General features: G+C 42.3%; 1 protein-coding gene across 1 annotated transcript in view; it reads left to right on the forward strand.

Annotated features, from left to right (window-relative positions):
* The window catches only part of LOC110538117 (syntaxin-1B), a 59791-nt gene that overhangs the window by 17883 nt on the left and 25033 nt on the right, over positions 1-16875 (forward strand). Inside the window, exons 2-3 of the mRNA XM_036938149.2 lie at positions 11233-11307; positions 13653-13752. Coding sequence (XP_036794044.1) covers positions 11233-11307; positions 13653-13752 — 175 coding nt within the window. The remainder of the gene's footprint in view (positions 1-11232; positions 11308-13652; positions 13753-16875) is intronic.

Here is a 16875-nt window from a genome sequence, read left to right on the forward strand (position 1 = left end):
GCCAATATACCATGGCTAAGAGGTATATCCAGGCACTCCACGTTGCGTCGTGCATAAGAACAGCCCTTAGCCATGATATATTGGCCATATACCACACCCCCTCGAGCCTTATTGCTTAAATATAAGATTAATACTTTACCATTTGTCACTAATTATATTTCAGGATTCTGGGGGGATGCGCAGTACAGTGGATCTTACAGTGCAAAATACTCTGGGAAGAGCGGTTGATATGACTGTGCATAGTATTGATGGATTAGTGATGTGCGTCCCGATTCTCCACACTTCTCCCAAAGTGTGCACTTCCTGTCATGGACTAAAAAGCATTGGAGTGGTGTAAACGTAGACTGGCGGGAGTTTCTACCGTGGTGTGTGTGAAGTGCACACTTTGGGAGAAGGGTGGAGAATCGGGACAGAACCTGTGTCCCTCTACTGGAGCCTCCCTCTCTCTCTCTGTGAGCCTGTGGGTGCTGCCTGTAGCCCAGGTTTGGCAGCCAGTGCAGCTCGCTCATCACATCCTGACCTTGTTTGTTACTTCACTTAAGACACTCCCCTGAGTTTTCGCTGAGTCAGTCTGGAAGCCACAGCATCTATTTCTATCTAAACATCCCCTCCTCCATCCTCCATCCTTCCCCCCTCCATTATGAGCCATAAAAAAAGACAGCTCGCTTCCATTTTCTCCCTTGGCCCCCTCAAAGCATCAGAATGACGGTTGATAAAGGAACATGGACAATCTATGCTTTTTATAGCCCTGGAAGTGGAAAAGCGAACATGGATTGACAAAAGATGGACATGAAGTGGATGAGGGTTGACGTGTGTATACATCAGGGCTCTTTATTTCATCTCTCTCCTCTCCATGCCCTCTACCTCTCCTGCCACCACTCAACCCCCCAAGTCTAACCCTAACCCCTGTGTACTACATTGGGACATTAGTTCATGTTGTTACCAGGCCCAAAAGACATGGGCAGTAACGGCGGACAGGGGGCGTCTCTCTCTCTCTCTACAATGGCTTCTTCCTCTCCCAGTACAGATGGACTAAGGGTTGGGCAAGGTGCTCATGGCATTTGTATTCACCCCGACACCTGAGGTCACCCAGGCTTATGTAATTCTCCCTGACAGGGAGTTGTGTGTCGTGGATGCAGAAGGATGGCGTTGGGGGTGGGAGGACGTATGAAATGGGCGACCCCTGGTAGGGTCACAACGGATGTTAGATCCCCTGTGCTGGGAGCAATGAGATTTTTTTGTAGGTAACAGATGCTGTTTAACCTGCATCATGTGTGTTAGCTAGCTACAGACTCTCTCCTCTCTTCCCCTCCCCCCTTTTCCAATTTCTCTCCCTCCCTCTTTCCATCTCGCTCTCCTTCTCTCTCCCTGGATCTCTCCCTCCCTCTTCCTCCCATCCCCCACTCTCTCTCTCTCTCTCTCGCTCTCTCTCTCCTCTGTCCCCTCCCCCACAGCCGCTCTCTCTTTTCTCTTGACCCTTTCTCTCGATCTCTCTCTCACATTCTGCCTCACTCTATCTTTCTCATCCCATCCCCTCTGCTCCTCATCCTCCTCATCCACACTCACCATAGCTCCATCTTTGCCGCAGGGCTTTAGCTGTCAAAGTGCAGTCAGTCAAATTAATCCAATTAATATGCACATAAACACACTCATATACACATATGTGTACATATTTGCACAAATAGGTTTATAAGCTGTATGACCAAACATCTGAACATACATGGGCCCTATCAATCCATCCATCCTCCCAGCAGCCCGTTAGCATCAGCAGCAGGGATCGCAGCAGTATGCATCCTTCCTCTGTGGTTGAACTGATACACTCACTGCCTCTGTTTGGTAGCTGTCCGGATGCTACTCACATTATTCCTGGTGGATCCTATGCTGTCCGCAGGCTATCAGGCGATCACGGATGATGGTTGCTGCAATATCTCCCATAAAAGTCTCAGTTGTTTTTTGAGCTGCTAAATATGATTTACTCAATATGATCATTTTGCGAGCCTTCAGTTTCAAATGGTTTTCAAGAACATTGCAAGAATATAATTCTGCATTTCAAATGTGCTTGGGCTGTTTTCTAGGGTGTGTGTTTTTAGGAGATAATCAATACTTGTGTGTTTAGGCATTCTCAGAGATCCAGACTGGAGTTTTGTGAATAACACTTCAGACAAATACACATCCACATAAATACACACGTACAATGCTACACATACACACGTACATACACATCAAAGGTACACATACATAATACTCACATTCTATGCATCCATACTCTCTTCCCCCATCCATCCACTCATCCACCCACTCATCCATCCACATATCCATCCACATATCCATCCACTCATCCATCCACTCATCCATCCACTCACAAAAGCAAAGCAGAGAGTGATATTGCATGTTATATTATATGTAGACATTTTTACTGCAGGGCCAACATGTCATAGCTTCGTGTGATCCCATGGACAACGGCATTGTAACTTCCCTTCTCCTCCACCAATAAAACAATATCCGTAGAGGGAAGCTCCCCTGCCCCTAGATCCAAAACAGCTGGTTAGGCTGTCAACGGCTTGATGAATAAGCGATAAATTCAATATTTGCCTATGTAATAGCGAGTGAGATGGTGTGCTTTTTTCAGCGTTTACGTTCGACCAAAATGTGTAGTGGTGTTCTAATGAGGCGGGGATCATTTATTACACAAGACGTATTGGAGGTAACTAATTGTACTGTTTAAAATGCTTTAGTATACTTTTCTGATGATTTGCCTTTATGTATCACTCCATAAGTGTAACATTGCCTGTAGTACAACATACTGTACAGTACATAGTCATTTCTCTGGTGTGAGGGATAGGCCTATTGAAGGTTTTTAAATGACTACATCTCCATTGAAGGCTAGCTTTTTCTTTTTTTACAGGACATCCAGTGACACAACATTCAAATTCATGCTTCCTGCCTAGCATTGTATCTCCATGAAAATAATGAATGAACTACTTGAAAAGGCGTGCTACAGTCTGCGATACAGAGAACCCCCCATGGCTAGCTTTGTGGTCGCTTAAAGTTTCATTGTGTCACGAGTCGCTGGCGTGCATCTGGACGCGGCTGGCTATTTAGAGGGGGCGAGGGGGACACAGACAGGGCTTCCTCATGTGGGTTACCCAGTTGAAATGTGATTGTGTACGTTGTTGGATCACACGCAGAGTACACACACTTTTAACTAGGGCGACTTTATACCTCCATAAACAGTTTAGAACCGTGTACGAACTGAGACTCACATGGCAGGTGTATTAGGCATGCCCTACATTGCTCAGAGCTACAGCATTTCTATGTGGTGCCCTCAAGAGGCCTATCTCCCAGATGTGCAATGCTTTATGTACTGCTCTGAACACTATGAGGTTGCATTCACACCTAGCAATGAATGTGTTTTTGAATGTTCTGGGAAATCTGAAGGGAGGGCAGTGGTGGAAGTACTGTGCATCCATTACATTGCTATCAAATCCTTTCTGCTGCCTGTTGTAACTAAGAATAATGTGTACAGTGAAGATGAGGTTGTCTGGGGTTAGCTTCAGCTAAAGGGTCTACATTAGTTATAGGCCCTACTTAACATTAGATTAAATATGGATTTGGTTCAAGCCCTGATTAGCCAGTCTAGGCATTTAGCCTGTCCAGTGTAACCTGAATCCTAGCGTGATGGTTTGTTTAGTCCAGCTGTTACAACAATCCATTGCCACAAGCAAGTGAGCGGTACACTTCTGTGGATCGTTCTGGAACCCCATCTGATTCCACCAACCATGTCTAACCGTATTCAACCATATCTTACCTCACAGCATCTTTTGATGTCTATTCTCTGCTAAATAATTAGCATTTAATTTCCTCAAAAACTCTTCAAACAAACCAGTGTCTATGTTGTACCATTGTTGTCCATGTGAATTTTAATACTAGATTGATCAATCTAGTACCAGCTGTAACACAATCGAAAGATATTCATTCTTTATATAGATCCTGTTGCTGATGTTACTGCAGAAAACCTCTCTCAAACCTTATCTCTGCAGCCCAGGCATGTTATGCACTATTATAGTCACATTCCTATCAGTTGAATTCCATATCTTAACTCCATTCCATTATACATAGTCCTAGCAGATTTACCTGCTCATATATGCAACTATTCATACCATACCTACCTACGTGCTCTCTCTCCTCACGAATATCTGTTGTCGTGGAATGTTTTGCCCCTTGGCCACTTATCATTAGTTTGCGCATACCTCTCATATGGAAGATATGAGCTGTGAACTAGCTTATCTGCCCATTGGCAAGCAAGGGCTAGAGAGGCTGCCATTCCCCCCGTCGGGTGAAACCGGACGCAGGTGGAGTGCTGGGAGAGCCTGGGAGGAGTAAAGGAAGAAAACAGCCAAATATAGCTACATTGAGTAGACAACACACACACACAAAAGTGGAAATGTAAAAATGCTGAGCAGTTCAAGATGAGATAGCTGTAGTCTAGCCGACATAGTTGCAGCTTGTGATGAGGATCCCCTCAGAAGCTTCTGGCAACAGAGCTAGCGACGAGTTAGCATTAGCCCTGCTGCTCGTTTCACTACACATTTTAAGACGCATTTCACTACACATTTTAATACACATTTCACTACACATTTCACTACACATTTCACTACACATTTCACTACACAATTCACTACACATTTTAATACACATTTCACTACACATTTCACTACACATTTTAATACACATTTCACTACACATTTTAATACGCATTTCACTACACATTTCACTACACATTTGAATACACATTTCACTACACATTTCACTACACATTTGAATACACATTTCACTACACATTTTAATACACATTTCACTACACGTTTTAATACACATTTCACTACACATTTTAATACACATTTCACTACACATTTTAATACACATTTTAATACACAAGTTGGGTGCTTCCTGTCTTACTTTAGGTCGGCGCCAAGAGTATTTATTGCAGATTATATCTACCTTGCAGTGACAACAGTGGGTGAATGAGGTACATATGCTACTCACATCGTAACATAATGCTTCTGCATAACATTTGCCATATTTAATTAATAATTGTTATGAGGTCAAACAGAGGTGCTGCCTGACCTCGAGTCATGAAGGGCTGCTGGTTTTCATTTCTTGCTTTTTTAAATCAGTGGCAGATTTAGACCTGTGTTACTAGGTGTGTGGACTCTCCGGGAAATCGGTGACATTAACTGATCAATTAGGGGCAAGGGCGAAATGGAAAACCTGCAGCACTGCTGTCCTAGAGGACTGTCCTACACCCCTGGGTGAAAAGCATGATTGGTATCCTTCTCTTTTCTTGGCTAAACACATAGTTCAAAGCCAGCATGTACGCACACACACATACGCAAACAATGCACAGTGTTGTAGGGTGATCGCTAGCAAACAAATGCAGCTATTCAAGCTCAGCTATTTATGGCTGTATTGATTTAGCAGGGGGTCTGTGTTAGTGTGTAGGTAAGATGCTAATGTGATAAGAGATGGTGAAAAGACTCCAAGTTGTAAAACAACACTGACATTGTGGAATATGAGAAGATATTGCCTCTCTGAAGAGGTCAGCTATCTTGGACATTCTGAATATCTTTGTTGTTACCTGACTCCTTTACAATCAAAGCTACTTGTCATATAAACATATAAACAAGTCCGGAAATATATATTTCTCACTTAATCTCTGTCACATATCAGGATTAAGGTGCCTTTATCCATTGATGTGTGTTTGCCTTTTCAAATAAAGCCAACATGCTTTTGTGTGATGCTGCAAGTTTGTTAGCGTTTGCATATTTGTGTGGCTTACCATATACATATTTGTGTGGCTTACCATATACAAATTTGTGTGGCTTACCATATACAAATTTGTGTGGCTTACCATATACATATTTGTGTGGCTTACCATATACATATTTGTGTGGCTTACCATATACATATTTGTGTGGCTTACCATATACATATTTGTGTGGCTTACCATATACATATTTGTGTGGCTTACCATATACATATTTGTTTGGCTTACCATATACATATTTGTGTGGCTTACCATATACATATTTGTGTGGCTTACCATATACAGTACATATTTGTGTGGCTTACCATATACATATTTGTGTGGCTTACCATATACATATTTGTGTGGCTTACCATATACATATTTGTGTGGCTTACCATATACATATTTGTTTGGCTTACCATATACATATTTGTGTGGCTTACCATATACATATTTGTGTGGCTTACCATATACAGTACATATTTGCGTGGCTTACCATATACATATTTGTGTGGCTTACCATATACATATTTGTGTGGCTTACCATATACATATTTGTGTGGCTTACCATATAGTGCATTCGGAAAGTATTCAGACCCCTTCCTTTTTTCCACATTTTGTTTTGTTACAGCCTTATTCTAAATTTGACTCAATAAACATTTTCCTCGTCAATCTACACACAATACCCCATAGTGACAAAGTAAAAACCGTTTTTTAGAAATTGTGGTCGCTAAAATAAAAAACAGAAATACCTTATCTACATAAGTATTCAGACCCTTTGCTATGAGACTCGAAATTGAGCTCTTGTGCATCCTGTTTCCATTGATCATGCTTGAGATGTTCTACAACTTGATTGTAGTCCACCTGTGGTAAATTCAATTGAGTGGACATGATTTGGTAAGGCACACACCTGTCTATATAAGGTCTTACAGTTGACAGTACATGTCAGAGCAAAAACCAAGCCATGAGGTTGAAGGAATTGTCTATACAGCTCTGAGACAGGATTGTGTCGAGGCACAGATCTGGGGAAGGGTACCAAAACATTTATGCAGCATTGAAGGACCCCAAGAACACAGTGGTCTCATTCTAAAATTGAAGAAGTTCGGAACCACCAAGACTCTTTCTAGAGCTGACCAAACGGAGCAATCGGGGGAGAAGAGCCTTGGTCAGGGAGGTGACCAAGTACCCGATGGTCACTCTGACAGAGCTCTAGAGTTGCTCTGTGGAGATGGGAGAACCTTCCAGAAGGACAACCATCTCTGCAGCACTCCACCAATCAAGTTTTTCTAGTAGAGTGGCCAGAAGGAAGCCACTCCTAAGTAAAAGGCACATGACAGCCCACTTGGTGTTTGCCAAAAGGCACCTAAAGGACTCTCAGAGCATGAGAAACAAGATGAATTAGTCTGATGAAACCAAGATGATTGAACTCTTTGACCTGAATGCCAAGCGTTACATATGGAGGAAACCTGGCACCATGCATACGGTGAAGCCTGGTGGTGGCAGCATCATGCTGTGGGGATGTTTTTCAGCGGCAAGGACTGGGAGACTTGTCAGGATCGAGGGAAAGATGAATGGAGCAAAGTACAGAGAGATCCTTGATGATAACCTGCTCCAGAGCACACAGGACCTCAGACTGGGGCAAAGGTTCACCTTCCAACAGGACAACAATCCTAAGCACACAGCCAAGACAATGCAGGAGTGGCTTCGGGACGAGTCTCCGAATGTCCTTGAGTGGCCAAGCCAGAGCCCGGATTTGAACCCGATCGGAGAGCTCTAAAGAGACCTGAAAATGCCTTTGAAGCCCATCCAAACTGTCAGAGCATGAGAGGATCTGCAGAGAAGAATGGGAGAAACTCCCCAAATACAGGTGTGCCAAACTTGTAGTGTCATACCCAAGAAGACTCAAAGCTGTAATCGCTGCCAAAGGTGCTTCAATAAAGTAGTGAGTAAAGCGTCTGAATACTTATGTAAATGTGATATTTCATTTTTTTGCTAAAATGTGCAACATTTCAAGAAAACTTTTTTTTCTTTGACATTATGGGGTATTGTGTGTAGATTGATGAGTTTAAAAACATTCACCTTTTTGTGCAATACGTAGGTGTAGGCTATATGCTTAGGATTTAACTCACATTGATACCTATTACAACATCATGATCTATATAAAATAAGCCCAGCTAAGATTATGTGCATCTGTGCAGTGTAACAGTCAGGCAGCCTTGAAGATGGTGGGCAGGGCAATATGCAGCAGAAGCTGCTCCATCATCCCATGAATAATACATAGAAAATGGACAGAATATTTCAGCTCTGGGAAGGAGGAAATCTGAGCAGTTGATCGTGAACAAACCATTGGGGGATCCCTGAAAGAAATGATCGAGTTTTTGGTAGTTTCAACATGGATTATAATGTTAAATCTGCATCAGCTATCTTAATTGGAAATGATCTAGGAATAGGCCACTATCTCTTATCAAATTAATGATTTACTTGCAACACTGCAGTTATATCGCAAGCATAGTATATTACTATGTCTGCTATATGGTTTTTACTTGCTACTTTACACGTATAAAAACATCTACCGCGTTATCCAGATTGGTGGTATCCGTAGTCCTATTATAATCAATACTTTGATTGACTGTATGTTGAAACCATACCCTTTCACAATGAAAGCTTGGAGGACGACACAATGCACGTATGACCACAGCCACAGCCACGACTGCACACAATCAGTCGTGTTCATATCTTACTCCAACATGCTCCAGTCCAAGGCCTTCTGAATGAAACGGACCAGACAGATGAACCACAGTTCCAGATCTGTAGCCTTTGATAAAAACCAAGGGAAACCTAAACTGATTCAGGCGAGTCTGTCAGAATCGTGGTTCTCTGTGGAAGCCTGACGGTTGTTTCAATCTGATTGAACATTCTATATGTCTTTCTCTTCGATGATCATATGGAGATGTGAAACCAATGACTCATTAACCCAAATTTGAGCAACATCTCATTCAATCAAATAACCGCAGCAATTTTTTTCTGCATCGCAATGGCCATTTAAATTGAGCTGGTACTAAAAGCTTCAGAAAATAATTGCGAGAAATTGATACGAATATGGTAGGTCATTGATATTGCCTGTGTGAATGTTAGCACAAATGTGAGTCACCGCTCATTAGCCTGAAAGCTACTGTGAAACTCAACACATTACAGTCTCTATTATGTGCTTAAATGGAGCAAAAAATTTACAAAAGGTCCATTTGTCATGGAATGTTTTTCAGAAAAGTATTTAAATGACAAAAAAATCTATACAATGGGGTGAGAGAAAAAACAAAACAAAAAGTGGCTAAATGGCGCTGTGTCCTCCAATAACTGCAGCGTGTATCAATATCAAAGCTCCGTGCACTGAAGTTATATTAATCCTTTGTCACACACTCCATATACACTAGCATCACATTACATTGGACAGTGAGGGATCCAACCAGGAACCGTCTCTCATCATACCATACAAGGCAGAGTGGGGGACTCTCATCCGAGGGCAGGAACATGAACTGCACATCCTCGATGTGGAGCTAGCTAGTTAGAAGTGGGCACTGGAGGGAAATGTTTTAAACCCTAACCAAGGCAAAGCCAGCCCCAACCGCTGGAGACATAGTTAACTGTCCGTTAGTTAAAAACCTAGCAACTCGACTAGGCCTCCCAACGCATCCAGCCTCTTCCTTGGAGCTATTTTCCCCTCCCGCATGCCCTTATGAAAAAACATTGTCTCCCTGACACACTTGTCTGCTGCTGTATCTTTTGGCATGAGATGCGATTTAGATGACTTAACTCTCCTGTATTCTTCTGGCCAAAAGGCAAACAGGAAGCAATGAAGAGTGAAGGGAATATGTTGACTAGAGTGTGCCCAAGTAGATGGCTGCCATTTTGTACATTTCTCTGTTTGCCAACAGTTATAGATAGGTGTCCACTAGCTGTGTTTATGACTAAGCTGTTCAGCAATGACTGTTCTTGTAGTGTGGACTTAGTAGACAACACTGTAGAGGTCTTGTCGATTTGTTGTTTTTCTCCAGGTGAAATGGATTTGTCAACCTCTCTCCCCCTCACAATGTGATTCAACATGACTGCCATTAGGTCACAAAACACTCTAGGGGCTCGATTTAATCCGTATCGTTGAGGTTTAGCGTTATAGCGCGATTGAAATGTAAAGGTAATTTCAGATTGAGCCGACATATGTAGCGTTTTCTGTGAATGCAGTCCTAGCTAACGCGGGAACATTGCCTTTAAATGTCTATCGCGCTATAGTGCAGCTCTTCAGCGCTACGGATTAAATAGAGCCCTAGATCTAACTGTTGCTTGTCTGTTAATTGAACATGAATACTCTGCCCTTCTCTGACGCAAATAGGAAAAATACCCATCAAGCTATTGCCTAAATAGTTCATCAATTTGACCATACAGCATACACATGGTGTGATCTATCCCTATCTATTGCCTGGTGTCACCTTTTTCGTTGGGTGTATAATTTGTAGTGCCCATAATACTGTATCAGCAACAGAATGAGCTGTGTGCTGCCCTATGGCAGACGGCCCACGCTCCACTTTGCCAACACTGCACACCTCAGGCCCTCTCCATGGGCCTCTGGCAATTCATCAACGCTTAGCGCGACAAGAAGCCGAGGACACATCTTTATTATTTTAGCGCAAATGTAAGGTGTTCCATCGATTCTCCTGCCATTTTCAACAGCTTCGTTTACAGCTTCTCTTTCTCACTGTCTCTTAGTCCTTGACCCCTTTGAGGTCGGTTCACACAGCTTGCATCACTCTAAGTCGAAGAGGATTTATGTAAGGGTTTGTGTTATTTAAATATATATAATTTACAATTTAACTTTTATTTAACTAGGAAAGTCAGTTAAGAACAAATTCTCATTTACAATGACGGCCTACCCCGGCCAAACCCCGATGACGCTGGGCCAATTGTGCGCCGCCCTATGGGACTCCCAATCACGGCCGGATGTGATACAGCCTGGATTGAACCAGGTACTTAGACCGCTGCGCAACTCTGGAGCCCCTGAGAGTCACTCCCTTCATATCATGAACTGTTTGAAGTGACAGCGCAAATATAATACATATTTCAAAGCCTTTTTTTGTGGCTTTATCTAAAATGGTTGCCATGCATGTCACCAAGCAGTATGGATACAAGGGTTTTCCTTTTTATTCTCTACCCCTTACCCCCTTCCATCCTTACTACTTACCCTTCCATTCTTACTCCTTACCCTTCCATCCTTACTCATTACCCTTCCAACAGTTAGGAGAGATCTATAGCCAAGTGTGGTACTGTGTTATCTGCGGTTTGCACAGGTCACAAATACGCAATCAGCAATAAATAGCAATATGTCAGTGCAGTGCATTGGGGACTGATTTTGTGTTTCACCTCTTCTGTTTCAGGCTAAGGACAGCGATGATGATGAAGAAGTTGTCCAGGTTGACCGGGATCACTTCATGGATGAGTTCTTCGAACAGGTCAGTGCAACAAAACAACTGTAATACATGCCATTGAATGGTATAAGAAATATCCTAATTACCATTATTACAAACTTAACCTGGTAGTTCCTGTATCCACACATCTACGGGTCATGTTTAATAAAAGGGGGCAAAGGGCTAATTAAGGTCTATACATAGTGTCATAATTGCTGATTAACTGGTAGTAAATGCCTTATAAGTGCCATATATCTCAAGTTAAGGTGTTACTGTTTAATGTGTTCCCCATTTAATAGTGGTTCCAAGTGCAGTACATATTAATGCCATATCATTATGGGTGAAATCAGGCCACATAATGTAACAACAAGAAAATAAAATAGGCCTAATGGCTACATTATCCCCAGGTCATGTTCCCTTCAGCTTTATCTTTCAAAATTGAAAGTGATTAAGAATCATTTCTTTCAACATTCATCCTATGCAACCAGGAACATGCTATGGGAGGAAAAGGAGGAGGGGCAGGACATGCAAGTAGAGCAACATTATGCTTGGTGTGTTCAAACACAAGAAATGAGAATGACTTACATACTAATCTATGATCCAATGGCGGGGGAAAGCTAATTAAAGACCAAGGTGTGGAGGATGTAACAGCTTTTATTTCCCTCCCCCTGGGTTTCCTGTGATTTATTTAGACTAATATGCCAAAATTGAGTGACCTTACACTTCTTCCTACCATAATAAGACTGCAGTGAATCAATCAACTCTATCAGTGGTATATTTTATACGTTGGAGATGCTGCCAGAACTCTTTATCGCTGAGTGTTAAGTCTTAACGAAGACATTAACACCCTGGATGTCTGACAATATGGCTACAGAGTGCCCCAGCATTTATGGGAGTACAGACAATCTGTGGCTTAAAATGTCCAGTAGTTGATTTTGTTTTGTGCAAGACGCTCAGAACGTGGCCTCCATTTCTTTACACAGAGGAATTGTTTTCTCTCTTTGAAAAGGCTGTTAAAGCAAAAACCTTGGAACAGATACACAGTTATCTGCAGTACAGCACCAGGAATCGCAAACCAAATCCACAACTCTGGTCCTTGTCTTTTGATCAGCATCTTATCAAGCCTGGAAGACCAGGTAAGCAGACTCTCTGGCCCATCAAGAAGCAGTAGACACTGTTAGTGGGGCCCCGAGGGGCTAGCTGGGATTGAGGACACCTACCTTTGAAGAGCTCTGCTGCTGCTGCAGGCAGGGTGCAGTTATTGAGCCTGGCTTAGCTGTGCTCCTCACTATCTTATGAGCCGTGGCTCAACTCCTCCGTCCTAGCGGAGACGAATCTGTCTGCTTTACAACGCTCTCCTCTAAAACTATTAAGTGAACACTATAGGGGAAGGGGAATTGGCTCAATCTGGGCTAAACAATGATTCACTATAAAGAATGAGTTGATTCGGTATGCCTTAGCTTCGTTGCGGAAGTAGCTCACAAGCCATTGTCATTGAACTCTGTCCCCTAGAAAGAAAAATAGGAAGAGCTTTTAATAATTGAGTAGAGAAGGAATAGGAATGCAGAGCACATATATGCTCATATCCATACAGTCAATGCAAAAGTATCCGCATATCCACAAACAGTGCCAAAACACGTCTGTATTGGGAATTGGATTACATAACACATTCAGATGGAGAAGTGGAATGAATGCAGAATGTGTGGTTAGGCTGCTGAGTCTGACTTTGCACAGGCTTTCAGGGGATAGTCAGAAGTTCTTGTATTATCTGCAGGCGCCTCTGCACATTCTGTGGGGTTTGGAGGAGTTTGAACACCCACCATTAAAACAGCGGCCATCTTGTATCATACAAATGTTAGATAGAGATATTGGTCCACAACGAGTGACGATATATAGCTAATACTGTAATAAGGTATTAACAATCAAATCAAATGTTACTTGTCACATGCACGTGTTTAGCAGATGTTATTGCGGGTGTATGTATGTAAACAGGTCTCGCTGTGATGTCTCAGTGTGAAAACCATTTATAACATGCAATTCTCAGCAGAGATTATAATTATCAGTCAGTAATTGACTTATGTCGTCTTATGGAGATTCCCCTGCTCTCCCACCCATCAGAAAGTGCTTCCATTGGGTCGTCATGTCAGTCGATGATTGAGTATGTGAGGTAGTCCTGTCCATGATGAGGTTCGGAGGCTCTCAACTCTCCCATGCTGTACACACATGCTCTCCGTGGGTGGCTGCGGTTGGTCGATTCCATAGAAATATAATTACTAGAACGGAAAAGCTCCTTAGACCACGGCCATTTGACAGTACACTCATTTAAAGGGTACAGGAATTAAGCCCTTGTGTATGTTGCCTCTGCCCCCTCCTTCTCACTCCCTGTGCAGGTGGAAGAGATCCGAGTCTGTATAGATAAGCTGTCAGAAGATGTGGAGCAGGTCAAGAAGCAGCATAGCGCCATCCTGGCAGCGCCCAACCCTGACGAAAGTAAGTCTCGCCACATCCATGAGCCCGAATGGATACTTTTAAGATGGGGCCAATTCCATACCAGTTCCATACTGCTTTCCCTCAGTCCTTATGGACTCCACCTTGCAGCACTGACAGGACTGGATAGGTAGAAGTGATATGCCAGAAAATTCAATATTGCTTTCCGGTTTACTATCTGTATCAAATCCTTTCAGGTCTGTGTGAGGGGGAGTCAGGAAGGGCCTGAGGATAGCGGAGACAGATTGGTTTAAGTGTGTGTGTGACCCTGGCGATATACCTGTGGGAGGCACTCCACCCACGCACCCAGTGAATGTGACCCCACCCACGCATCTCTTACTGAGTCACACCCGGCCCACGCACACACACCCGGCCAACACACACACGACTCAACAAATTCATTTGCAAGGGTGGGACTCCACCCACTGGTTGACGAGGGTTCACCACCACACTCATTGAATACTCAAGGAAAAGTGTTTTTGTATTTTGTGTTTATTGTGACAATATTATCATTATTATAACATATTTTAAACTTACGGTCAATGAAGACAGCACTTAAATTTGCCCTAATATGAAATGAAGTTGTTTTTAGGCAGGCTTTCAAAAAAAGAAGAGCACTAAGGTATTACCTTGCATAGCACTTATAAGTGTACAATAAAACAGACATGAAGATGTGTATAAATATTTAAATAATATTGTATTTTCTCCAATAATTTGATTGATATCCAATCTTGTTAACCTTCAACCACTGCTTTTAGGCCCTGATGACTGTCTGGCATTTTGTCAAAACCTCAATAGGGCCCAAAATATGCCACAATCAATCAGTCAAAAACGTACAGTGGAAGATGTTTCAGAAAATGGCCCCTTCATTGTTGCCGTGCTGCAGTAGGGCCGTGCGGTTGTTAGGAGATGAGTGTAGTATGTTCTTCCAAGTTCACAGTGACCCAGGCTGCTAGTGATTCAACTGGAGTGAATGAATGTTTCATTGCTAATATTAGGCCTTGTCAGACAACCTCTAGTCTGTGTTAACCCAGAGTCTCAGGGCAGGCAGTGGCACAATACCTACTGTACCCTCATCACGGAATCCTTCAGATGTCACTTCCTTTTCTCACACGTTCACATCCCTTTTATTGCCCAATCACTTTTATTGTGGCTCTTCAATGTGTTTTTGCACACCGTTTTTTTTTTTTTACTTATGATTTCAATATTTGATTTGAATTTCTACACATGCATGTTTTATCTTATGTAATGTTGTTGGACTGTTTCTGTCTTTTTCTGTCTGTCTTTTGTTCCTTTTTCCCCCCCTTTCCCTTCCTTTTTTTTCTTGTCATGCATGCTTCATGAAGGACTTGCTCCAGGGGACTAGTTGTCGCAGTTTTTGTGAGTGAGCTAGCTGGTTACTAGTTATCTACCCAGGTGGTTTAACTAGTAAGTATGTGGTTGCTGTGCTATGTGTGTGTGTGTTGTCAGATTTCTTTATTTGATTAACGTGGGGAATCTGGCCATTTGGAACATTTCTTTGTAACTAATGTGTCTCAGTAGGAATATCATTGCTTACATATACAGTTGAAGTCAGAAGTTTACGGGCACCTTAGCCAAATACATTTAAACTCAGTTTTTCTGACATTAAATCCTAGTAAAAATTCCCTGTATTAGGTCAGTTAGGATCGCCACTTTATTTTATGAATGTGAAATGTCAGAATAACTTTAAAGATAATGATTTTATTTCAGCTTTTATTTCTTTGATCACATTCCCTGTGGGCCAAGAAGTTTACGTACACTCAATTAGTATTTGGTAGCATTGCCTTAAAAAAAAAAAAAAATTGGGTCAAACGTTTCAGGTAGACTTCCACAAGCTTCCCACAATAAGCTAGGGTGAATTTTGGCCCAGTCCTCCTGACAGAGTTGGTGTAACTGAATCAGGTTTGTAGGCCTCCTAGCTCGCACACGCTTTTTCAGTTCTGCCAACAAATTTTCTATAGGATTAAGGTAAGGGCTTTGTGATGGCCACTCCAATACCTTGACTTTGTTGTCCTTAAGCCATTTTGCAACAACTTTGAAAGTATGCTTGGGGTCATTGTCCATTTGGAAGACCCATTTGCAACCAAGCTTTAACTTCCTGACTGATGTCTTGAGATGTTGCTTCAATATATCCACATTATTTTCCATCCTCATGATGCCATCTATTTTGTGAAGTGCACCAGTCCCCCCTGCAGCAAAGCACCCCCACAACATGATGCTGCCAACCCTGTGCTTCACAGTTGGGATGGTGTTCTTCGGCTTGCAAGCATCCCCCTTTTTCCTCCAAACATAACGATGGTCATTATCGCCAAACAGTTCTATTTTTGTTTCATCAGACCAGAGGACATTTCTCCAAAAAGTACGATCTTTGTCCCCATGTGCAAACCGTAGTCTGGCTTTTTAATCGCGGTTTTAGAGCAGTGGCTTCTTCCTTGCTGAGTGGCCTTTCAGGTTATGTCGAAATAGGACTCGTTTTACTGTGGATATAGATACTTTGTACCTGTTTCCTCCAGCATCTTCACAAGGTCCTTTGCTGTTGTTCTGGGATTGATTTGTACTTTTCGCACCAAAGTACTTTCATCTCTAGGAGACAGAACGCATCTCCTTCCTGAGCGGTATGACGGCTGCGTGGTCCCATGGTGTTTATGCTTGCATACTATTGTTTGTAAAGATGAACGTGGTACCTTCAGGCGTTTGGAAATTGCTCCCAAGGATGAACCAGACTTGTGGAGGTCTACAATTGTTTTTCTGAGGTCTTGGCTGATTTCTTTTGATTTTCGCATGATGTCAAGCAAAGAGGCACTGAGTTTGAAGGTAGGCCTTGAAATACATCCACAGGTACACCTCCAATAGACTCAAATTATGTCAAATGGCCTATTAGAAGCTTTATTTTGTGGAGTTTCCCAAGCTGCACAGTCAACTTATTGTATGTCAACGTCTAACCCACTGGAATTGTGATACAGTGAATAATAAGTGAAATAATCTGTCTGTTAACAATTGTTGTAAAAATTCCTTGTGTCATGCACAAAGTAGTTGTCCTAACCGACTTGCCAAAACTATAGTGTATTCACAGAAACATAATATCTTTAGATTCGCTGTAATTAT

This window comes from Oncorhynchus mykiss, chromosome 12, assembly GCF_057628025.1.
Source record: "Oncorhynchus mykiss isolate SJ-2025 chromosome 12, ASM5762802v1, whole genome shotgun sequence".
Taxonomy (NCBI): Eukaryota; Metazoa; Chordata; class Actinopteri; order Salmoniformes; family Salmonidae; genus Oncorhynchus; species Oncorhynchus mykiss.